The following is a 26,205-nucleotide window of genomic DNA, read 5'->3' as shown; positions in this document are numbered from 1 at the left end:
CTAGGATTCCTTGAAACCACCCGTACGGGTTATGTTTTAAAAGGTGGTTTATTTCAAGAGTGTTGCGCAGTTGTTGTTTACCTTTCCTGTGTCGTGGCCGGCAATGATACGCTTTGCCTCCGTCGTATAGGCGTGCGTTGAGTATGTGCCGTTGAGGTGAGTGACAGCTTGTGTTGCGTTGCCAACGTTGCGCCAGAAATCAAGGCCACAGTGCCCGTCCTGTACAGTGTGCGGTGGTGCATTTGTAAAATGCAATTAGAGGCACCTGTGCGCTGAAAGTGCACAGTGCCCTCCCAGAAAACGCCAGACCTGCACGAAATACCGACCAAATTCACAGCTACATACGTACATACCTTTATTGTGGGGCAAAAAAAAAGAAAAAAAGAAAAGGAAAATACTCCTGCCTGTAACACAAGTTTGACGGGCTTGAACTAATACAAAATATAAATGAATAGGGCAGAAGCCAAACGATATTTTGGTGACAAGAAGAGGGAAAGGAAATATAAGATGATAAAACAAAAGGAAAGAAGGTAAATGAAAGTTAATTAAGCTGAAACAAAGAGGGTTCTTTTTATTTGAACGCTAGTCTTGTGTATTGGCTCTTGAGTCTTGAATACTTCTTTGAAAGGACGTGCAGCCTTTGTAGAAGCCATGTTTCATTAAGACAGCGTATAAGAAAAAAAAACAGACTTATAAGAGTGGAAACGACGCAGATAACAAGCGATAACTCTCAGCTGAATGGCTATATATTAGACATGCATACATGCATGAATGGCTTATATATTAGACATGCATATAAGCAACGTGCAGATACGCGTGGCATACATTGTCTCTACTGTCTTGTTTGTGTAATATAAAATTATAAAAACATCTGGCACATAAACTCATAATCTTTAACAGAGTGATATAAGGTATGCTTACACAGTTCCACAATACTTAAACTTCTCTGGCGATTTGCTTTCAATTCTTATGAATTATCTTGGCACCTGCTACGACAGCGGAGAACCAACATAATCCACAGTGCATGTGAGAATCGGCCGCATTCTTTAAGAAGCATTGTGTTCCTTCAGTCCTGCGTCAGGCATATAACCTATATTTTATACCGCGGTCTCGCGGCAGTGCTTCGAACTTTTTATAAAAAATCCTCGCACAAGCGTCATATCTGGACAATCCTAAATGTGTTTGCACAAGATATAGGACCTATGAAACCTAGCTCCTAAGATATAACATCTATCAAACCTTCCTGAGCACAATTATTCTGTTATTGACTGTCAACTTTTTAAATTTAGAGGGTATTTAACGTCCTAAGTTGCTAGTATGCGTTGCAAGAATCCGCTGACCACACGTTGCCAACATACCCTTTAAGAAACTATTGAGTTGAATGGTTGCTCCGGCTTGTGCGTTTTAAAGGGGGAGAAAACTTGCCAATAATCTTTTTTGCCTTCTTCGTTTTGAAGTTGTAGTTCTTGGTAACAGCCGAGAATTTAAAGAAGTCATTGTAAAAAGCAAGAAAGTAAAATACCAAGCAAATAAGCTTGAGGATATCAGAATTGTGAGACACCTAATGAAACAAATGGGGACGGCAAAATACATCCACTCCGAAAAACATTCAATGTCAAAGACTTTTGAAGGTAAAAATTTGAAGTCAATAGAAGAAGAATGGAGTTCAAGAAAGTTTGATGGGTGCCATGCCTTTAATGTTGATGTTGTTAATTTATTTCGTTATTTCCGCATCCAGCCCGTCTCAAATGTGTTTACAGGGGGAATCCCCGAAAACAACAACGAAATTCAATTCATCGTAAACGACCGAATTTTGGTCGAGTATTGAATTGCTGACATTGAATTTGAATACAAACTGTATTACATCAAAAAGGAAGATCTTCCTTAAAACAAATGGCATATGTATCGGATCACATGTGCCCCTATATTAAATAACATTTTTCTTGCAACAGTCGACACTCCACTTCAAGGAGGACTAGTCCTTGGGGTAAAGGCTTGTGTCCAATCTTAGTTGATTATTTATAGTTTATACCAAAAAGGGATAGCTCCTAATACATCAAGGATATCTAAGTGAAATTGAGGATAGCTACGAACTATGCTTCAACAATGAACTGGCCTCCGAGAACCGATTTTGTTTTTGGCATTTACAGCTGCACTTCCAAGAGCACTGGTTTTATGACTCAAGTTCTGGAATACATCTCGCGTTTTAAGACCGGGCTTTCCAAGTTAGTAAAGCGAGGCGTTGATGCATCTACGGTAGTATCAGCACTGTGCCCATCCGGTTGAGTGAGTAAAATGACATCATTGAAGATTCGGCATAAAGGGGAGAGGGGTAGGAGAATTACAGCGAGACACTAGCGTCCTCGGACTTCGAGGAGCATGAACCTACGTGGGTCAAATTGGTGGGGAAGCCACTTTCGGCCACTTGCATTCCAGGATGCTACGCAAGGAGAAGCAGTGCCAACTTTCATCAGCAACAAAATTGTCAGCTTATAGCCAGACAACCAAATAGAAATGATCTCGCACGTGCTTAGTGCCCATCGAAATAAAGAGAGCTTTTTCAAACTAAGTACGAAGATTTCAGGACCCAGGATTCGCTCTTTCTGTGGTTTCATTGGTGTGCGAACAGCTGGTGTGGAAACAGAAAAAATAATCTCGCGAAACAGCTGACCTACACAAGCTGAGAAAATGTGCGGTCATTTCGTACCACGACAAGGTGGTCGACAGGCTCAAGAACGCTGGTCACAGATTTGGCGTTCATGTTTTATGTTCAGTCAAAACTTATTTTTGCAGTATAGATTTATCAAACTGGTAATGTAGAAAAATTAAGCAAAACTCCTAGTGCCGCCGAGTCGCAAGATCGCAGTGTCAAATTTGGACCTGCTAAGAGAGGTGTAGCCGGCGCCACTATACCGGCAGCAACATTTTATATTCATCGCTTCAATTAAAAAAAAGTTCGTGCGACCACTATGAATATTATTAAAATTTCCATTTCACCAAGTTGGACGATTGAAGCAAGTATAACGCCAACCAACGCATTCACGTGCTTTCTTCAGAACTTTCGGCGGCAAATTCACACGGAAAAGTCCTCACGTTGAGAATGTCATATTCCATCAACTACAAAATTGTGCCCAAGTAAAAACAGTGTGGATATTACTACACACCGTGCTTGAATATAAGCGTGGATCCTTAGGGCATCTGCAAATTTTCAATCAAGAGTCATTGCGTTTGTAAAAGCTATACATATCATAAGCAGTGTATAGCAGTTGACCGACATCATCTGTACGATCGTATGTTAGAAATGCTGAACGTGCATTACCTGCAAATAGTTAAACGAAACAAACGCCAGGGTATCGGCAGTTTACCACAGAAGATGGACAATAATTTGAATTATGCGCTGTTGCTTTGGAAGGGTACACATACTCACCTGTTTTCCAGTGTGGTTATAGTAATATTGAAGACCATTGTAGTAGCCGAAAAAGGTGTCAAAGCCGCGCCTAGTGGGTGTGTGATCTAAAGTCTTGTATCCAAGGTGCCACTGCGAGAAAACGAGAAGGTTTATTTTCGGAACGCTTACTCTACGCTCTAAAAAGTAAACGAGAAAGGTTGTATTGGGAGTATAGGAGTTTCGAGGCTGCTTGTTTAGGAGATTAACCAACCCGCCACAGCCATTCTTTTTTTTTTGGGGGGGGGGGGGGGGGAGGGGGTTAACTTCGAAGGAACAAACTATCACTCCACCCGCCTCACGGTTACTCCTCATCACAAGAGCAGTTACTTGCGTGCGAAAGAAAAAAACAAGCAGATAGTGGTTGGCATAACCAACAGTTTCAAGTGCGTGCAAGCATGTCCTAATTATGCATTTATTTTATTTAGTACATACTACCCATTCTATTAGGGACTGGTGCAGGAAGGGCACATCCTAAAAGTATAACAAAGCTTTAAAAACTATCAAAGGAGAATTCATGCAATAGAACAGAGGAGTTCTTTTTGCTAACGACAATGTAATCTTCAATATAAAAGATAACACATGCACAATATCTATACAGAACTGTGAAACAAAACTTTAAAACACAGACACATCATACCACACCAATACAGTTACGATTAGGTTGTTCAATCGGTCACCAGTGAATAAGCTTTACCGGAAAACTACAAAAAAAGGCATACTTTGCAATGGTAGTTGGTGGCATGTGGTTAGCGGTAGAAATACAAAGGGCCATGTTAATCATTAAGGAATGGTGCAATATGTTTGTAGTTCTACGTTTGTGTGTCATGCGAGTACTTTTCAAGCAGTGATTGAAAAGTGGTTTCTGAGCAGGTATTGGTAACCACGGAAAGTAAGTTTTTCCATTGCCTTATGATTAGAGGGAAGAAGGAGTATTTAAAACAATTATTATATTAGCGGTGTTCATTTAGGCTGTATGAATGCTTCAGTCTAGTTAGCCTTGTGTCATCAATAGGGATGTATTTAGAGCTGTTAATATTAGCTAGTTATGAACTAGTTGATGAAGCAATTTCAACCGTGCAAGCGTAGCGCGTTTTTCAATTCTTTTCTTTGCATATTATAGATATAGTCCACATTCCTTCAATGGTTATGCAAGCAGACGACACAAATATTTTCTTTTCTTGATTTGATATAGATTAAGTAGCGAGCGACGCAAACACGAGGCTGGTTGAATTGTTTACATGGCTTAGAGCAAGTAGAATAGAGCTCAAAGTAAACAAGACAAAGTTAATAATATTTTGGCGAAAAACAAGGTCACAGACAATGATCCCATTATTACTTTTCGCAATAGGATTCTTTCACCTGTGAACTTTATACAATTCAGGCGTAATTTTTAATGATAGGCTATCTTGGACAGATAACAGTAATCATGTGTGTTCAAAAGTTCCGAGTACTACTGGTTTAATCTACAAAATCAGAAATTTGTCGCTATTATGGTTTAAGCAACAACTCTACTACGCTCTTGTGCAATCATACCTGCATTGCTGTCTAATAGTTTGAGGAAGCTCTACGTAATTTAATTTGCAATCACTATTTGTAATACAAAACATTCATTCATGCCATCACTATTAGGAGTTATCAAGGCAGTAGAAATGAACACTGAGCAAACTGGCTATACTAAACATACACGACTTGAAAACCTTGCCCTTGGTTTTTGAGAAGCATCACTTAAAAATGACGCTACCATTGCACTAATTTTTCATGACCCTCAAAAAACTCCCAAGCATTTTCCCGAGGGTGAACGTGGTTAAGTGCGAATACACGGGGTGATGCTATGAGGGGTATTTATTAATTCGCACTATTATATTTATTAATCACACTATGGTACCTTTATGGTGTAATGGTTCCTGGGAATCGCAATTTGATCCCACGGGGGAGTTTACGTTAACTCCCTGGCGAATGCCAACGGATTTTAACTTTACTCCCCCTCACGACCCGCTCTCGACGGGAGACTGAGAGAAAAGGCGGACGCGCGAGAGAGAGGGGTGCGCGCGCAGCTGCAGCGAGCGAGGAGAGCGGAGGAGTGAGCGAAGGGGGAGGGGGTATAAGGCGCGTTACTGACACCGATATCAGCGTCGCGTCCGTGGCTTATTCGGTAGAGCGTCGCGCTGCGGCCCGCCAAGTCCTCTTTCTTTTAAAGATAGAGAGAAGACTGCGGACGCCGCCGACGGCGGTGGATGGTTTAGGGTCGCTTATAAAGTGTATACACACTTAAAACATCTGCCTTATACATTCCGACATGTTACCTACAAGAATAACTGAATATGAACGGACTACGGTTAGCAAACGTTGCACTACCAGATTACGGCAGTCTTGAACAACAACAAAGGTATAGAAGAAATAATAAGAAATCCCAAGTCAGGAAAAAATATTCATGCACCAAATATTCCACATACTTCTTTCATATTTTTTTTTCACTTTCATTAAGTGCATATTGCCTGATATTTGCGTTCAGTGTTTTCGGTGTCGACAATGATACGTTTGATTATGTATCTATTTGTAAAGTGTTATTCTACCTTTCTATAGTATTTAAAGTTATACGTGAAGCGCTACTTTTTGTGTAAGTTTTGCAGTTGCTGCCGTTTTTTTTGCTGCGTTTGCTTAAGTGCAAACTGTTGTTGTTTCTCGTAAGAAGACCTCGCCAGGCGTGAATGACTTTAGTGCTCTCTTTCTGAAGTGTAACTTTCGCTTTTGCACTTCAATAAAATTATTCTCGCATTCAAGTAGTCCAGCCAATTTGACTAAAGCGCTGAGATAGTCTCTGAGCTGTTTCTTTATTAAAAACGACTCTGTTTGATTTCCATCGTACTCTCTCTAGAATGGATATTATATTACTGGTTGGTGTAGTCTATGCTGGAGTAGCATACGGAAACACTGATCTAATGATTATATCATAAGCTAGTAATTTAGTCTGTGGTGCCTGAAGAAGGCGTCGCTTGAGAAAGAAGAGCCGCTCAAGTGCTGTTGAGCTGACATTATTGACATGACAATTCAATTCAAGGTCATCAGTTATTGTAGGATAAAGGTATTTGTGTTGTGAAACCAGTGCTCCTGAGCCATAATTTATGGTGTCAGAAAACTTATATACGTGTTGTTTTCTTAATATTTCTACAGAACTGCTTTCTTTAACTTAAGGCTCATTTGACAGTTGGTACATCATGCGGAAACTGTTTTCAGAGCATTATTTAAAGTGATATGGTCAACTTGACAAGTAATTTCTTTGTAGAGTATAAAGCCGTTAGCAAAAAGTGTTTTGGTTACAGGGATGACAGTGGATAAATCATTTGTAAAAATGAGAAAGAGAGCAGAAGCCAAAACGCTACCCTGGGGCATTCCATACGTGGCATGAGTGTGTTTAGAACTGCTGGGGTTAACTTGTACAAATTGCGTTCGGTTCGAGAGATGGTCTTTTATCCATCCACTTACGGGCACTTTACCTGATGTCTGTTCGAATCTTAATATTCTTTTTAGATGTGATACGTGAACAAACACCTTTGAAGTTTCGAGAAAGATAAGGTCTGTCTGGTTTTGGTGACCTATACTACTCGAGATATACTAACCCTGCTGTGCTCGTGATTGAATGCTATTTTCCTCGAGGTAAGTGTTTCTCAGTTTATCGATGATGTCCTCAAGCAGTGCTTGAGGACGAAGTGCTCATAAGAAAGATGGGCCTAAAGTTAAATGGTTCAGCTTATTTGCTGACTTGTGGACTGGGATATTTTTTGCTATCTTGCAATCATTTGGTAGTGCGTGAGTGGTTAAAGATTTTTGATAGGTGATTGCTAACTATTGGGATAATTGGTCGGCATATGTGTGGAGAAAGGCGTTTGGAGTTTTATTTGGTTCAGGGCATTTTTACTGTCTATTTTAAACAATATGACACACCATTTCTGGCAATGTTCAGAAGTGCTAGAGATATGCTGAAAGAAGGCTTAAGGTGTGTTAGTTGATTATCATCTGCTATCAAAATGGGATGAAAGTACTCATTCAGTACGTCTGCTCTGTTTTCATATTCCCGTGCTGACTCAGAGCTGGGGTTGGCTTTTGGCAAAAGGTAATTTCAGAAATTTTGTGGAGACAACTTAAAAAAAGGTACCGAGGGTGTTACAGAGGTAACTGTATTTAGCTGCTTTTACCTTTGCTTTTATGGTTTTTGCAGCTAGTCTGAGCCTGTTCTTGCAAGTTGGCTGGGAATCAGTTTTCAAGTATTTCTAAGCCGTTTAACCTTTCTTTTTTCGGGGAACACGTCAAGTGCAGTCCAAGGCTTACGTCCGCTTTTCTTCTTTGTACGAACAGGGACATAGGTGTGAATGCAGTAGAGTACAATTGATTTGAATGTTTACCAGCTAATCTCTTAGTTACTATCGGGAGCGTCGGTGAGCTGTTCGAAGGAACTTGGTTCATACACAGGATAGTCGAGTATGATGTCATCATCTGCCTTGAAGAAATTAGAGTAGGTGGTTATTTGTTTTTGCGGTAATGTAGCATTGTGTAGAGGCACTGTGTGCAGATTTTCAATTGACATCTAAGCATAAGATTCGGAAATAAATTTGAAGAAATCTTCAGCAAACACGTGGGATTAAAACACAACCACTGAGTACCATTCGCGTACTCTAGTCTCTACACAACACCACCTTATGGTATCGTCCCGAAGAAAACGGGTTTATGTAGGCAATAATTAATGGGTTGTTGGCACATGGTGCAAAAATTCGAGCAGTTACAAAGAGGGATGGGTACTTTTTTTGCACAAGAAGGGAAGCGTCCCTCATACTTTTTACGGCAATCTTCTGCGCCCATTTCGTCTTTCAGAAGAGCAAATTAAGGCCCCCAATGGGTTAGCTCTGGAGTTACTCCAGAAAACTTTTCGCACCGCTGATAAAGATCCTGAGAATAAACAACTGATGCGCAATATTGGCGTGGTTACTAAAAGGCTGGTGCTTTTGCCTGGCTACCCCTGGGTGCCATAGTTTTCACAATCAATGGCTGACGACCAGTGCCAGAGAAAACAATAAAATTGCACATTTTTGGAAATGAAGTTGTTTTTAGCCTGTATTGCGATTGTGATTAAAATTGCTTTAACGTTGACGTTTTAACATCCATCCCCTCTTAAATACCATCATGGTGGGAACGTAGCCATACACTAGTGCGCAGTCTTTGCTATAAGAAGCCCAACACAAACACCCAAGTTCCCTCCAGGCAAGCGTTCTTTAATATTCAAGTAGGTGACAGGGGATCATTCGAATAGTATTTTATAGAACGCGATTTAATGTAGCAATGTACTTTTGATTTGTGTGAAACAGAACAGGATGTTCGAACAGTTCTTTGCAGGTGCTGTAGTGTTATACAGATGAACACTATATAAATTGAGACTCAGCAACACTTACAAGGCTGGTTCGCGTACATGAGTAGTGTCGTGTTATACCATCATTCTGATTCACTCACATAGTATGCCTGCGTATATGCTTACCTTTCCTATCATGTGTGTACTGTAGCCGAGTCTCTTGAGCCACTGCGGTAGCACCTCGAAGCGGAGTGGAAGTGCGGCTTCCGAGGCGAAAGACAATGCCACGTAGTCCATATCTGGGGTGAGAACGACAATCGAGGAGATGTTAAAACTGAGACTTAGATGCTCGAAATGAGCGCTTGCGTGAAGGCTAGCCCTGAAAACCTAGAAAACTATGTCCAACTATGTAAAAGCAACTTGAATATAATAAAGAACGTTTTAAATAATGCAAAAACGCAGCACATAATAAAACGTAATACAGGTGCTTTATCATAAATATAGCAGCTCTAAATGCATTCGAGACAATGAAAACTGAGGCGCTTTCTCGCTTCTATGTATTTCGAACGTATTTAAATTGTGGTATATTTCATTAAGGGTCAGATTATGTGGACTTGAAGATTGATGTCGCTCTCAGTTAACCGAACCAATGAGACCTGTCTTGTTATGAAGAGACTATACAAATCAGGAGCTCAGAAAATGCAACTCGCAGGGCATTCCATACTACTTTAGCATAGTGAGAACATGTTTCATGCAGTAGAAAACAGCGATTTCATCTGGCAAGCAAATGCGAAAAGTGCGTTCTCTCCACAAAACAGCAGCGAACGCGGCCGAACACGAATCACTTCCCCTGTAACGCTAACAAACCCTTTATGACGCCATGAGCTACATCGTGTAAGTTTTGCGGCCATGATTTCCGCGATCACCTGTTTTGCGTCGTTACCTGTCATTACCGAGCACACCTCAGCCAGATAGATAAAGCAGGCATCTCGCTGCGAATGCATTCAGTGGTGCAAATACTGTTTCCGACCCCATTTACCTGCTGCCGTGCAGTTTGCCATCGCGCTCGTATTGACCCTTCGGAATAGAAGGCTAGCGTGTGATGAAGAATAAAGACATACGCGGAAGCGCATTGCCATCGCCTGGCTTGCTCGGCTGTTCGCTCCCTGGCCAAGCTTTGCCTGCTGTTGCTCATATACTCCCGGTCGCTGTGTACCTTAATAAACCCCCGTAACCAGTGCTAGAGCTGCTTGGTAGCGACAACTTGGAACTTCGCAGCCGGAAACTCAAGCCAGCCTCTGCAATGCTGGAAGAAGTACCAAATCAACCGCAGCAACAACCTGATGCCCTGGTTGTTGCATTGGTCTACCCTGGCCGATAGCGTCAACGCGACCCACCAATCTTGAGCGGTACCGAAAAGGTGGATGCTAAAAACTGGCTCGCCGAATGCGAGTGGGTAAGCGTGATCAACCGCTGGGATGACGCCGTGAAGCTCAACTACGCGTCATTTTATTTGAGTGGTGCCGCCAGCGTGTGGCATCGAATTAACCTACGTGACTTCCCGACGTGGGCTGCTTTCAAAACGCACGTGACGGAAGTATTCAGGCGTCCCGCTGTTCGCAAGCTTCTAGCCGAGCAACGGTTGCGTGGCCGCGCGCAGCAGAATGGTGAAACATCCACCAGCTGCATTGAAGACGTTGTCGACCTGTGTAACCGCGTTGACGTCGCAAAGGCTGCTGATAAAATCAGGCATATATTGAAAGGGATTGAAGACGATGCCTTTAAGATGCTGCTGGCAAAGAACCCGTCCACGATGTCTGAACCTGTCAGTCTTTGCAAAAGTTTTGATGAGCTGCGTAAACGACGCACAGCGACGTGCCACTCTCGTCTACAGGCGATTTCAATGTCGGGATCGGCTGTTACTCCTGACAATTTGTCTCTGCTGCTACAGATGAGGAATTTGTCCGTGAAAAGGTCGCTCGCCAGCTTTCGCTGATGCCGCTTGTTCACGACCAGTGGAAATGTCCGTTGGTGCTTACTCTTCGAAATATTATCAGGGACTTGGTCGCCGAAGAAGTCCCGCCTTCCCTCCATCAGGCTCCAACTGCTGCTTCCCTGACATACGCCGCAGTCGCTTCCAGGCTTGTGCTGCAAGATTACAGCCAACGCAGTCCGCCTGTTCGCCCGCCAGTATCGCCACCCGCCCGCCCAGTCGTACAGTACGCACGAGCCGACGACCCTTGGTGAAGGGAAGACAACCGTCCTATTTGTTTTCATTGTGGCCTTGATGGACATGCGGCCCGTTACTATCGCTTTCGTGCACAACCTATCTCCAACAGTGTGCGTCCACCATGAGTCACATATTCGCCACATCAGCCCCGCCGCAGTTTTTCAGACGACTACGGATCTGATCCTATCTCTCAGACCCCACCCTCCTCTCGCCGCTCACCTTCTCCTCACCACCGCTTCCTTTCCCTCATGCACCGACGGCGGAGCACTGTGCGCCAGGAAAACTAAGTAGCGCCGTTTATGGGGCGAGAACTGTGGTTCCGGCAAAATACATAAGGCCCCAAATTTCTCCCCAAAATGTTATTGAAGTTGCTATAAAAAGAACAGGGACGCTAGCCCTTGTCGACACTGCCGCTGCTCTTTCAGCGATTGAGGCCCGCATTTGCCGCCCTACTGGAAAAGTCACGATGCCTGTTTTTGGACTATTCCTTCGTACAACCAACGCACAGCACGTCGAGCCATCCGGTGCCTGCACAGCCTGTGTCGTCATCCAGAATTTTCTTTATGTGGTCAAATTCATTGTGTTGCCATCTTGTTCTCACGACGTCATATTTGGTTAGGATTTTCTCTCGACACATCGTGCGATCATCAATCGCGCCTGCACTGCACTCGAGTTGTTCCCGTTTTCGACATACGTCATCAACGAAAAGCACGCGTGTCGCGAAATCACAGTTTGTGACGACACCATTGTGCCTGCCCAGTCTACTATTCTAGAGTCTATCTCTTGTGATTCTGAAGATGGCGGCTCAGTGCTTTTTGCACTGTCTACACTTCTAGTTCACTGTCGATCACTGCCATTGCCGTTTGCCGTTCTCGAGTTCTATTCAGGCGCCTCTGTGATGTACATCACCAATCCGCTGCCCGAGCCAATCACTTTACGCCACCGAGAAACCCTCGGCAAAGCCGAGCCGCTGGTGTCATCTTCGATATTCTAAAGCATTGACAACCCCACTGATATGGCCACTCTCGATACATCAACACCTCGGCCGCTACCACGATCTTTCACATCAGCTATAGCCAGCGACCTAATGACGACACAACGACACCGAATTCGCTTGCTAGACAATTTATTTTCCTCTGTTGACTACCAAGCAAGAGCAATCGGCCACACAGCGACTGTTTCGCATACTAAATCTCGTGAAGTTGTGCCAAACAGACCAATGAACTCGATCGCTTACAGCGTATGTATAGAATGGAAAACTCTTTGGAGCAGTGAGAGGCACTCCTCACTAGCTCGGACCCGGAGGTGCAACTAGCACTCCTGGACCGCGACCGGCAGGCAGCGCAAGCAAGTGGAGCCTTGGAAATGTGACCCCACCCATCTAGTTCCTAAAGCCCTTCTTTATTTTTTCAACCCAATAAAGGTATTTCTCCCTCTCTATCGACTACGGAAGCCATGCACCAATTCGACAGCTTCCCTACCGAGTATCGGTAAGTGAAAGGCACCTTACCAATGAGAAATTCAATGACATGTTTAAACGCGGTGTCATTAAACCTTCCAACAGTCCCTGGGCATCACCCGTCGTCTTTGTTGGGAAGAAAGATGGCACAGTACGATTTAGCGTTGTTTATCGCCGGCTGAACAAGATTGCGCGAAAGGATGTGTACCTGTTGCCACGAATTGGTGACGCACTCGACTGCTTGCAAGGAGCGGAGTTCTTTTCTTTCTTCGATCTCCGCTATGGCTGCTGGCAAATGCCCATGACTGAGATTGACTGGTCTAAAACCGCGTTTGTAACACTATATGGGTTGTATGAATTCACTGTATGGCCATTCGGTCTCTGTAACGCACCCGCCACCTTACCACGCATAATGAACAGCATCTTACGCGGCATAAAGTGGCACACTTGTGTCTGCTATTTAGATGATAGTGTGTTATCGCCATATTTCCCGACCCTTCTACAATGGTTGCACCAAGTTTTGACCTGTGTCCGAAATGCCGGTCTCCAGCTTAACTTGAAAACGTGCCTATTCACAGCTAGAAAACTAACTATACTTAACACGTCGTCTCCAAAAAAGTCTTTTTTCCCGATCCTGCTAAAGTTTGCGCCGTATCCGTGTTTCCGACGCCTACTAACCTGCAAGCACTGCGCACCTTCATTGGCCTATGCTGTTATTTTCGGCGCTTCATTCGAAATTTTTCTACTATTATTGCACATCTCAACGCACTCCTCCTAGGTGACAACAAGCTATCTACCTGGTCAGAAGCTTGTGACGCTGCGTTTAGGACACTTCGACACTTGCTTACATCTTCACCAATTTTGCGGCACTTCGCCCCGAGCGCACGCACAGAAATTAATACTGATGCCAGCGGTGTCGGCCTTGGTGCTGTGCTAGCACAACGTGACGATGCGAACGCCGAATACGTGGTTGAATATGTTAGCAGTGCTCTCACAAAACCTGAAACCGATCACACCATAAGCAAAAAAGAGTGCCTGACCATCATATGGGCTCTACAAAAGTTTCGCCCCTATCTTTACAGTTGTCCTTTTGACGTCGTAACAGATCACCACGCTCTCTGTTGGTTGTCAAACCTCAAGAACCCATCAGGTTGCCTCACTTGATGGGCCCTCTGACTCCAGGAATAAGACACCCATGTCGTATATCGATCTGGCCAACAATACTCTGATACTTGTGCCCTGTCACGCTTCCCACTCATTTTAGATGACAATGCATCTTGTCATAATCATGATATTTCACCACTTGATATCTTGTACATGGCCTTGGAGCAACTAAATCACCCTTGGATCGCCACGATATTAAACTTTTTGTCATGCCCCCTGACCACTCTGGCTCCACGAGCACTTCACTGTCAGGTGCAGCGTTACGCTATCCGCGATGATACTTTATACCACCGTAACTACCACAACGATGGCCGCACTTGGTTGTTGGTCGTGCCCCGCCAACTTCGTCGTGATACGTGCTCCGCTTTCCGCAATGACCCTCAGTGTGACCACGGTGGCATGTTCAAGACGTACACGCACCTTCATCTGCGCTATTATTGGTGCAAAATTTACAGCTTCGTCTGCAAATACATCCGCTCATGCCTCGCCTGCCAACGACGCAAACCAGTCTCGCACCTCTCAAAAGCACCTCTTCAGCCGCTTCCCAGCCCAGCCCACCCATTTGACCGCATCGGCACTGACTTGTACGGGCCTCTGCCATGCACTGGCCCTGGCAACCACTGGAGTGTCATCGCCGTGAATCACTTGACAAGATACGCCGAAACCACTGCATTACCTTCCGCTACAGCGAAAGAAGATTCCTTGTTTATTCTACGCAGCTTTGTTCTCCGCCATGGCGCCCCTCGTGAACTGCTCAGTGATCGGGGCCATGTATTTCTCTGAAACGTGTTGCAATCACTCCTATCCAAATGCAGCGTTATTAGGCACACTACTACCGCATCTCACCCACAGACAAACGAATTAACGGAACGATTTAACCGAACTCTGGGTGAAATGTTGTCATTTACGTTGCGACATACCACTGCAATTGGAATCTTGTTCTTCCGCTTGTCACATTCGCCTATAACACCACCTCATAAGCCACCACAGGATTCTCACCAATCTTCTTGTTGTGCAGCCGTGAACCTTCTAGCACCATTGATACGATTTTACCATACCATCCAGACGTTGACGACTACCAACCTGTGTCTGCGGTGGCTCACCACGCCGGAAAATGCCGACATCTGGCCCGTTCTTTCACCTACAACCAACAGTGTCGCCAAAAACAGCGGCTAGACTCCGACATCCCTCTTGACCCTTTCACCATCGACTCTATTGTGTGACTTCGGGTCCCGTCAGTTGCTGCTCTCGGCCTTTCGTCTAAGCTTCTTCCGAAGTATCACGGACCCTACCACGTGGTTGCGCGGACCTCTCTTGTTAACTATGTGGTTGAACCCGTTACGCCATCTTCCGACCTTCGTCTTCGGGGGCGAGAAACAGTCCACTATAACCGTCTCAAGCCGTATTACGACCCTCTGACCTCTCTCTAGATTGCCAAGGTGGCTACCTCTCAATACCGGGGTTTATCTTGAGGAAGAAATTAGACATAGGCGGAAGCGCATTGCCATCGCCTGGCTCGCTGGGCTGTTCGCTCCCTGGCTACGCTTTGCCAGGTGTTGCTGCTATCGTACCTGTCACTGTGTACTTCAATAAACGCCTGTATCAAGTGAAATATAATTTTTATTATTCTTGGTGCTAAATCTGGGACGCAATGGTGAAGCGATGCACATCATGGTGATTAAATTTGTCCAGGGGTCGCCAACCCCTGTTTCTTCGCACAAGTGTAACTGAAAGGAACACTATCGAAATGACAAGGCTCAATATAGAGGCGCGATTAATTGCAACGTACAGCAAGCCATCTGTATCATTATCAGTGAAATAAATAGAATATTTGGTTTGCATAATTTTCTTAAGATACACGATCTCTAGATTTAGCGCATGGTTTGTTACGCTGCGTGTTAGGCTTTGTGTATTGTTGATTCTCGTAATAAACTGCATTTTTGAAAGTTAGCGCTGTGTATGTGTTATGTGTCTTCTTCTCTTTCCTGTCATGAATGCACTATACCTCCAATACTCTGCAATATAGAACGTGTTTTTAGCTGGACGCAATGATAACACTAGCACAATAGGAAGGTCTATGTACACAGAGTCTGCTTCTGTGGAACTTGCTTCAAGGATGACTACCATTAGTAGCGATTTACCAAAACGGAGTTCACCCATAGAAAGCTCTATGTTTTTCGATTGACGGCTAGATGCAAGGTTCGTCGAGGTCTCCTACTTCCGTGATTAGAAGCCTTGTGACTGTTCATCACCATCAAGTCATCAAGTAGTACACTCTTAAAAAATGGAGCGACGTTGTCTCCATTTAGGGAGGAAAGGCGATGTCCCCAATGGTCGTCTTTCAATAGAGAAACGTTGCTCCCTCATCCACGGAGAAACATGTTCCTCGTATGAAAATATACATGGCTACCCCCATGCGAAGCGAGTAGGCTTAGAAAATGCAACGATTCTCAACTGATAAGGAGTACACGGCACTGAAAGTTAGAAAAAACGGTCCCGCTGAGCTTGATATTGAACGAAATGTTTATAAAAACAAGCCGATGAGCCTGTGACGATGAAAACATCGTGAAAGAGTACGACCGAGCAAGCAGGTTTTGTTCGGTCAGCGAAGTGACGTTCACTCCGAAAGACACGGATACTGTGGAGTCTTCACCTGAAGAGTGCATGCTAGGCTTGCTGTATTTATTCCTCGCAGATTCACATAGTGTAGCGACATTATCCATGCGTTTACGGGTCTGCAGGTCACGAGATGTGCCTCCAAATCGTATATTCGATCGCAGCGAAACCATTCTGACTCAGTGGTGCAGCTTTGATAGATAGATGTTCAACGCTGGAATAAATAAATAGCTGGAAGTGTGAGAGCGTCATAGCCGTGAAGTAGGTGGTAGCTGGCGCCATCTGAAGGGACTGAGCAATACTAAAAAAGTTGCCTGCGGTGACGTACGTTATCATACCCACTATCACGGCTTCCTTCCGGATTGTTTACGCCTCTGCCCATTCAGGATTACTCACTGACACCGGTAGTCCAATATGTGCTGATGCAATACATATTGCTACACATGCACACGTACTACACATATAGTGCGCAACAAGTACGCAACAAGAGCACAATCAAACATTCACAGCAACGGAACACACTGCGACATGTTTACTCACCCACTACTACGAAAGCACACAAGCTTATATAGCGATGAATTTCGGCTGACCATAGTGGCACAAGCTACAAGTAGGTTTTCTTACACTTTTTTTACGTATTGTGGTAATACCACAACATGCGTACACGTAAAAATATTGTATCTGATGCTTTGACAAACGTAAGTTTAATAATGGTTGCACAATAATGAATGGAATAATTACTAGAGCTTATCTGGTTTTCACGAAAGCGAATACCCTCAAGCCATGCATAGAATGCCCATGGCATTCCGAACGCTGTGCCATCTCTCAACCACTGCTACAGTTACTTTTTGTTTCTTGAAGCTTCCGAGAATGCAAACACTCGCCGCGCGCTAGCCTTTTCGGAGGTCATGTTTTTTATTTTTCTTCTTGTTACTCGGAGAGTGCGCAGCATGCAGACCAAACTTTGTCTCCGTCGTGGTAGGTGTTCTGTGGTCACGTCGACCTCGTTTAGTGGTTTCGTGTTAACGTTTGCGTATATTCTTTTTGCGTGCTTACCACAAGTGTGACCGTTAGCCATGGATACAGTACACCGCTAGCCCTGTAGCGACAATGTTTTTGATGCGGTAACGACCATCCTAGCAGTGTATGCGTACTTTACAACGCGGGTCTTGCGAGGGAAAAAAGAGATGACCTCGCATCCGATGGTATTTTTTCGTGAGCTATGGCAGTGGCTGTTGGCGTCACGACAGCTCTATTACTTGAGTGGAGGAACTATCGCTGTGGTGCGCAAGTTTAAAATAACGTTATAGCATGTTGTGCCTACATACTATTCTGCTTCAGATGCCTCTCGCCATTCGCCTTGCGTGTCAACTCGCAATCATAGTGCGTGCCACAATTTCGTTGTTAGTGCTGTGGCTGTGATGGTTATTACTCTGGATTTGGAATACTCTTTTCACAAAGGTGAGTGAGCGTTAGTACTTACCTGCTGTGCCCAGCTGTTACTAGAAGGGCGTTTTGTGTTGAGTTTTTCACGACAAAGGAGAATCATGGACGAGAAAGGCAAACTGCACGCGTGCATAATTCCGTCCGACTTCCCAGTGCTGGCATGGGCAATTCAAAACGGATGTGATTGAGAATTTGGTTTAACCGACAGAAGTTATTGGTTCACTTTTCACAAAAGTTTATTTATGATGATGTTTAAAACGTTTCTGATTGTTGTAACCTAGTCTGGCGAATAAACGCTTGGTGAAACTTCGCAGCCTGTTTCCCATTGTGATTTCACCTGTCGTGTGACTACTCTGGAGAACGCAGGTTCGACTTCCGGCCACGGCGGCTGCATTCGAATGGGGGTAAACTGCAAAGAACATCTATATGGCGGTAGTGGCACGTATAACTCTATGAATTGTATATAATCGTGCTTTCATGCATGGGCTGTAGAGCGGTATCAGGTTTCCTAGAATCTTGAAAAATTAAGTGTGATGGTTTTTTAGGCGCCTCATTGAATTCATGAGTGCTGTTGGTGCCGTGCGAAACTAAAATGCGTGGTCTTACCAAGTATGTCGACAACGAAAAAATTCATTATTTTCGTACACTCTAAGGTAATTCATAATGCAATACAGCTTGGGAAGTAGAGCTCCTTGTATTCGTGACAAATTGGTAGTATGGAACAACAGGAGACACACATGAACGAGTGTGGAGCATCGTGCGAGTGCCTGTCGATAAAAGAGAGGCTGTTATTCTACATCAATAAAACAAAAGAAAACGTCACTCCTGCATTGCTTATATCAATCTTAGGTAAAAGCAATCGCTCGCGACTAGCTGCTGCCGGCTAGGCTTGGCGTGCGCATGCGCGCGCGCCAGACCCCCGTGATTGAGGAGAAACCTAAACGCTGAAGAAGGAACGTTGCTCCTTTGGTCCTTGCCGGGAGAGGGCTCGACGGGTAAAGCACCCGAAAGGGAGGAAGTCACTGCGCCGAAGGACGTACGAAGCCCGTTTTTCTATTCTCGTTCCTTTTTTTTAGAGTGTACGGCCAAGATGTGGGAGGTAGATATGTTTGTAAATTATTCTCAAGCTCTACCGAGCTAAGATTTAGAGCTTCCCTGAAAGAGACATCCGATGCAAGAGGCCCCATTTTGGCAGAGTATTGTACATTCCCGACATTTTCGAATTAACTGAATGGTACTCTGCCAGCAACACTGCTTCCAGTCTGGAGAACGATATCAGCCAATATTTCACTTGCGCATAGAAAATCTCCGTGCTCTACTAAAAACAGAGATCAGTGACGGCAAAAAGCATGGAAGTCAGTCTACCAGGCAAGCACATGCTCAAAAAAAAAAACAAAAAACAAAAACAGCAGTGCTGGGACGACGACAAGACCTATACGTACCTCTCCACATAATGAGTCTATTGCCTAATCATTTGCACCAAAATCAAATGGTGCAAATTGTAAAATTTGCCATTTATCTGTAGTCACCATGAAAAATTCAAAATTCGTGCGTACACGAAAAAAAGCCTTCCCAACGGCGCAATGGGAGAAACATTATAGACAGTACAATGACGATAGGGATAAAAAGGATTGTAGGATACGCCGTGGCGCTGTAGCAGCTAACGGAACGCTAAATCAGAGGGTTGCCAACGGCGCATAGTTCGCACCTCAGTTTTTAGACCAGCTAGGTCCTAACAGTTTCAACTAAGATCATGTTATAAAATGGAATTGATGTAACATACACAGGCATTGCTTTATTTTTCTAACAGTGTAGGTTAACGAGGCATCTAAGTTGGAATACTTAACGTTTGAAATGGTAACTGCGAAACAGAGGCCCACAGCAGTAGCATTGTCAGACTGAATAATGACAATTAGTACACGTGTTACTTTCTGCTCACAAGGCACACACCCACAAAACGATCAGCATTATGTACTGTTTTCTCACCGACACGTGACGGGTAGCGTGCTGTCATGAAAGCCGCACGTGAAGGTGAGCACACAGGCGTCGCATAGTGGCGCTCCAGGATGACGCCATGTGCGGCCAAGGCATCGATGTTCGGAGTCGGTATCTGACGGGAACCGTGAAAACTGACGTCATTCCAGCCCTGCAGGTTAAGGGCGTCCGAAATATTGAACGAAAGTAAGTACATCCTACATCTGTTCATGAAAATGAGGGAGATCATTCGGCTTCCAGAATAATCCTTCTTCGCCATTAAGAGTGATATTAGGAATAACACAATAGTACTGTTAATTCAACCATCCTTACTATTGGAACGTGATCGTGAGGCCGTGTTCTCTGCTACTGTTCAGTGTTTACATTGAGTATTGGCGTCGAATACTTGTTAGTTTGGTCATCACTGTCTGCAAGCTAATCATTCGTACAGTTATCGTAGGACACTGAGCTCGAAGCGCCGCAACTTTTCGACACTATACAGCGAAAACTGCTTGGTGGATTGATTTGATTGATATGTGGGGTTTCACGTCCCAACACCACTATATGATTGTGAGAGATGCCGTAGTGGAGGGCTCCAGAAATTTTGAGAACCTGGGGTTCTTAAACGTACGTGCGCTCAAATCTGAGCACACGGGCCTACAACATTCCCCCCTCCAAAGGAAATGCAGCCACCTCAGCTGCGATTTGATTCCGCGACCTGCAGTTCAGCAACCGAGTTTATTAGCCATTATGGAGGCGGAAATGTTGTAGGCTCATGGGCTCAGATTTGAGTGCATGTTAAAGAACCTCAGGTGGTCGGAATATCTAGAGTCCTCCACTACTGCGTCTCTCATAGTCATATTGTTACGTGATTTCGTCTGACTGAAAGAGGGCATAGTGGGGCATACCCAAGGAGGTGCCTCAGACTGAGAGAAAAGAAGTGGACGTTCTCAGTGAGCTGTTAAATACGCTAGAGAGATTGAACTTCCCACAATATTTTATTGAGTGGGTGGCAGAATTCTTAAAATCAAGAGAATTCTACTGCGTCAAGGATGGATGTTCCTCATCTAGATTTAAACAAACGCGTGGAGTTCCCCAAGGAGCAGTCTTATCTTCAATATTATTTAATGCTTTAATGAGCACAATTCCAACAGATCAAGAAGTTACTGTCTACATTTATGCTGATGACATCGCACTCTTTGCTGCTGACTGTGGTATTTACTCATTACAACTTAAATTACAAAGATATATTAACATGTTGGAAATTTGGTTGCAGTCGATTTCGTTATCGTTAAATGTCAACAAAAGCGCGCTCATGGCGTTTCCGCTTGCAGAACCAATTTCAATTTCAATTCTATATAAACAGGAACCCATGCAGCAAGTAGACTCTATAAAATATTTGGGAATCATTTATAATGACAAACTTAACTGGAGTCCACACATAGAGTATATAACTACCAAAGCACAGCGGGCTTCAGGCTTACTACACAAGCTAAGTAACCGGAAATATGGGTTACGGAGGCACACCTTGATAACGTTGTACAAGATGTACATGCGCCCCATCATGGAATTCGGCTGCATATTATTCTCGGGTGGCCCTGCTTATAAAACGAAACCTCTAGTTGTCTTGGAGCGAGAAGCACTGCGAATGTGTCTGGGACTCCCTAGATTTGTGGCTATCAACGTACTGTACCAGGAAGCGCGCCTGCCTACACTGCTTTGTCGATTTCGAATTTTGACCGTACAAGCATTTTTAAAATTTTACAGCTTACCGGCAAGAAGATCTCAATATGCTTTTATCGCAAACCCAGACGCTTTCTTCCTTGCTCATTGGCCACGGTTTCACACACCTCAGATAATGTTTGTACAAAAAAATCTACAAAGTATAAATGTGAACATTAGAAATGTAATTGAGACTAATGACTCGAAATGTCATGTTATTATTGAGTATGATGATATATTCCCGCAAAACGCCAAATTACAATCCCTCAAATTTTTAAATAGCATATTATTAGATTACTTAGAGCATGCAAAAACTAAAAATATAATAGCCACAGATGCTTCCGTAAATAATCACAAGGCAGGTGTAGGCATTGCCTCTGATTTGCTTCACTGGTCCTTTTCAGTGAGACTGCCTGATTTTACTCCAGTTTTTGAAGCGGAGCTCTTGGCGATTATTTTAGCTCTTCGAAAACTTCCATCAAATCAAAACAATGCAGTAATAATGACGGATTCTCTTTCAGTTTGTGCAGCTCTGACAGCTTCAGAGAACTCTCGAATTCTAAGCACATTCAAAACATTAGTACCGCCGCAGTTGAGACTCCTGAGATTAGTATGGGTTCCGGGTCACTGTGGATTAAGATTAAATGAATTGGCCGATTCCTTAGCTCGAGCCGCACTTGATGGGCCAGTTTTGTCCATACTGCCAGATGTAGAATATATCACGGCTATAAGATATCGAAAATCGGCAATCTCCACTGATACGATAGAAAAAGTAATTACATGGACAGACTATAACCACCTCATGTTTCCATGGCAACCCCACTGGAGTCAGTCCAGAAAGATCGAAGTCTTAATCACTAAATTTCGATGTCGTGTCCCCCCCCCCTAAACCTATATCTACACAGAGCTGGTCAGACAACATCACCCCTCTGCGCATTCTGCGGAGAAATGGAATCACTAGATCATTATTTTTTGTATTGTCGCCGCTACGAAATACTTAGAAAAAGGTTACTAGTTATGCCATTTCGGAAAATAGGCCTTACATTGACGGCGGAAACGGCGCTAAGCTTTGGCGCCTCAGCTTTGGGACATTGCCACAGGGACGCTTTCAATGCCGTTTGCGATTATATTCAGGCAACCAAGCGTATACCTTTGTGATCTTCAATCAAAAACAAAAAAAAATTATTTATTACTCCCAAGGTCAGAGTGAAGTAAACGCAGCTAAGTGGTAAACATAACACCTCAAATCTCAAAATTGCTCAACTTGATTTTTTTTTTCGTTTCCTCTTTTTATGTTGTTTTTATTTTTACATTAGTCTTATTATAATACCAATTCATTACACATAGTTAAAATGATTACAGATAAACTGCACTACACTTTCTTGGCCAATCCCCCTGAGTGGGTATGAGCCAACCTCCCAGGGAAACAAACAAACAAACAAACAGTGAGCTGCGTTGTGGCTGCGGACCGACAACTGTTATTTTCCACGTAACATTTTGGTGGAAGTGCTGGGTGCTCTTCTGACAACGGAGCTACGCAGTGGACGCCTCCTTAAGTCTGCTACCATGGCTCCGGGTGAGGATACGGCTTCGCCACCTACGTCAGCAACGACAGCAACCCGGTACGTCACCCTAACGCAACCCCGTGATCCCGGTACCTTTACTGGAGAGGACAACGTGAATGTGGACAAGTGGCTTAGCATGTACGAGCGCATCAGCAAGCAATATGGCTGGGACCCAACCGTTATGCTTGCGAATGTCATTTTCTATCTTGACAAGACCCCTCGCACCTGGTTTGAGACCCACGAGCACGAAATCACAAGCTGGGAAATGTTTAAGCAACAGCTCCGCGACCTTTTTGGCAACCCGTTTGGTCAACAACTTGATGCCCGAAAGCAATTGGCTGTCCGTACACAGACGTCCACTGAGCCCTACTTGACTTATATTCAAGACGTCTTAGCGTTGTGTCAAAGGGCCGATCCCAACATGACTGAGGCCGACAAGATTTCGCACGTGTTAAAAGGAATCGCCGACGATGCGTTCAGTCTGCTTGTATTCACCAACGTAACGACCATGGACGCCGTGATCAAAGAGTGCCGCCGTCTCGAGCAGGTGAAGAGTCGACGCATTTTGCAGCAGTTTCAGCGCCTACCCAACACCGCGGCAACGTCGTCTTGCGAAGCCACTCCTTGTCATCCGTCTACAACCGAAGACGTGACGCGCATCGTCCGACGTGAACTCGAGGCCGCTTATCCGGCTGCCAACAAACTACCAACGTTGCCCGACGCCTCAACGCCAGCTGTTGCCTTGATCCAGGCTGTTGCCCGCCAGGAATTCGCAAACCTTGGTATCCTGTCCACTGCATCCACACTGGATAATACTGGTCCCTCGATAGCTTCTGTGGATATGAGACGTCACCGTCCGTACTCTATTCAAACCAGGAACCCGTCTGAATGGCGAACAGCTGATTATAAGCCAATCTGCTTTCGCTGTGGTCGCGCAGGACACATCGCTCGTTACTGCCGCAGTCAATGGCCATCTATGTCTTCTGGCTCGTACCCCGCTTACAGTAGCTCATTCCGTCCACCAAACCACCGTTATCCGACCCGCACTCAGTCTACAGCATTTACTGCCCCTGAGGACTACGGCCACTTCGCCCCGTCGTCGCCACCGCCTCAAAGCCGCCCTTCTCGTTCAAACACGCGTCGCCGCTCTCCCTCGCCATCGTTCAACCGCCGCTCGTCCCCGGAAAACTAGGCTGCGCAGCTTCTGGAGGTGAAGCTGCCCTGTCGACCTTACCCAAAAATCCTCTGTTGCCCTTACGTTTGAACCGGAACACCCTAGAAGTATATGTTGATGGTACACCTGTTGAAGCTTTGATAGATACGGGCGCTCACGTCTGTATTATGAGTTCGCGTTTTCGTCGTCGCATGAAGAAGGTCCTCACGCCCCCCTTGACCAGTGTCGTCCAAGTTGCAGATGGTGCAAAAGTCCCTGTCGTCGGTATGTGCACAGCTCAACTTACCGTAGCCGGTCATCAAGTGGTCGTCCTTTTTACCGTGCTTGAAACATGTCCCCATGACCTCATACTAGGCCTCGATTTTCTTGCCGCCAATTCTGCTCTGATTGATTGCTCCGCTGGTGTGCTCCGCCTTGAACTACCACAAATCAGTGCCGCCCCGTACCAACCTACATGCCGATTACAATGCAGCGATTTTGTTCGCCTGCCCTCGAAAACGGTGACGTACGTCGATTTTCTGTGCTCACCAGCTGTGCCCGACGGTGACTATTACGCTACGCCTCTCACCGACGTACTCCTTGCGCACAATGTTGCAGTGCCCTATACGCTGCTCAGCATCACAGATAACAAAACATGTCTACCTCTTGTCAATTTCGGCTACATGAATCATGTGCTTCCACAAGGCATTTCTGTGGCCCACCTGTGTCCGTTGCTCGATTCACAGATTGAAGTGCTTGCCTTAGACACACTTGCTTCACCGCAGTGCACATCACTCGCAACACATTCGGGCAGCCGTCAAATTGTAGACATGATCGCCACTGATCTTCCATCTCCGCAAGTTGAAGCCCTACAACATCTTCTCGAGGCCTACCAGGATATCTTCGATTTTGGTGACCGACCTCTTGGGCAGACGTCCTTTGTCCAGCATCGCATACACACAGGTGATGCCAACCCTGTTCACCGCCGTCCCTACAGAGTGTCTGCTTTTGAGCGGAGCATAATTCAGAAGGAGGTGAACAAGATGCTAGCGAAGGACATTATTGAACCATCCTCCAGTCCCTGGGCATCCCCGGTGGTATTAGTTAAAAAGAAAGACGGATCGTGGCGATTTTGTGTGGACTATCGCCACCTTAACAACATCACCAAGAAAGACGCATACCCTCTGCCCCGCATTGATGACGCCCTTGATTGCCTACATGGTGCCGCCTACTTTTCTTCCATAGATCTTCGTTCTGGTTATTGGCAGATTGCCGTGGACCCCATGGACCGAGAGAAGACGGCTTTTGTGACACCCGATGGCCTCTACCAATTCAAAGTCATGCCTTTCGGCTTATGTAATGCCCCCGCCACCTTTGAACGAATGATGGACTCCCTGCTCCATGGATTCAAGTGGTCTACGTGTCTTTGTTATCAGGATGACGTGATTGTGTTTGCTCCCACTTTTGAAGCGCACCTTGAGAGACTGTCAAAAATTCTTGATGTATTCCGTCTCGCCGGCCTTCAGCTGAATTCATCTAAGTGCCGGTTTGGTCGCCGTAGCATTACAATACTTGGACATATTGTTGACGCTTACGGTGTACAGCCTGACCCAGAAAAAGTTCGAGCTGTGAAGGACTTTCCTGTGCCGAAAACCGCCAAAGATGTCCGCAGCTTTGTGGGGCTCTGCTCCTATTTTCGGCGGTTCATCAAGAACTTCGCAGAAATCGCTCGGCCCCTAACAGATTTACTCAAACCGGATGAGACGTTTAACTGGGGTCCCTCGCAAGCAGCAGCATTTTCCGACCTGACCACTTGGCTCACTTCTTCTCCTGTGCTGGCTCACTTCGACCCTACGGCACCGACGGAAGTGCGCACCGATGCCAGCGGTTACGGAATAGGCGCTGTGTTGGCTCAGCGACAACGTGGGCAGCATCGCGTGATAGCTTATGCCAGCAGGCTGCTGTCCACCTCGGAGCGTAATTATTCCATCACAGAGCGCGAATGTCTAGCGCTGGTGTGGGCAGTCGCGAAATTTCGCCCTTACTTATACGGCCGACCATTTATAGTTCTTACCGACCACCACGCTCTC

General features: G+C 45.0%; 1 protein-coding gene across 1 annotated transcript in view; it reads right to left on the bottom strand.

Annotated features, from left to right (window-relative positions):
* Window positions 1-26,205, bottom strand: part of LOC119168592 (arylsulfatase B-like) — a 60,510-nt gene that overhangs the window by 21,183 nt on the left and 13,122 nt on the right. Inside the window, exons 3-6 of the mRNA XM_075865352.1 lie at window positions 19,688-19,847; window positions 8,973-9,085; window positions 3,428-3,538; window positions 82-219 (exon numbers count right to left, since the gene is read on the bottom strand). Of these exons, the coding sequence (XP_075721467.1) occupies window positions 82-219; window positions 3,428-3,538; window positions 8,973-9,085; window positions 19,688-19,847 (522 nt within the window). The remainder of the gene's footprint in view (window positions 1-81; window positions 220-3,427; window positions 3,539-8,972; window positions 9,086-19,687; window positions 19,848-26,205) is intronic.

The sequence above is a fragment of the Rhipicephalus microplus genome, chromosome 6 (assembly GCF_043290135.1).
Source record: "Rhipicephalus microplus isolate Deutch F79 chromosome 6, USDA_Rmic, whole genome shotgun sequence".
NCBI classification, from domain to species: domain Eukaryota; kingdom Metazoa; phylum Arthropoda; class Arachnida; order Ixodida; family Ixodidae; genus Rhipicephalus; species Rhipicephalus microplus.
This window is presented reverse-complemented; position numbering and strand designations above follow the sequence as displayed.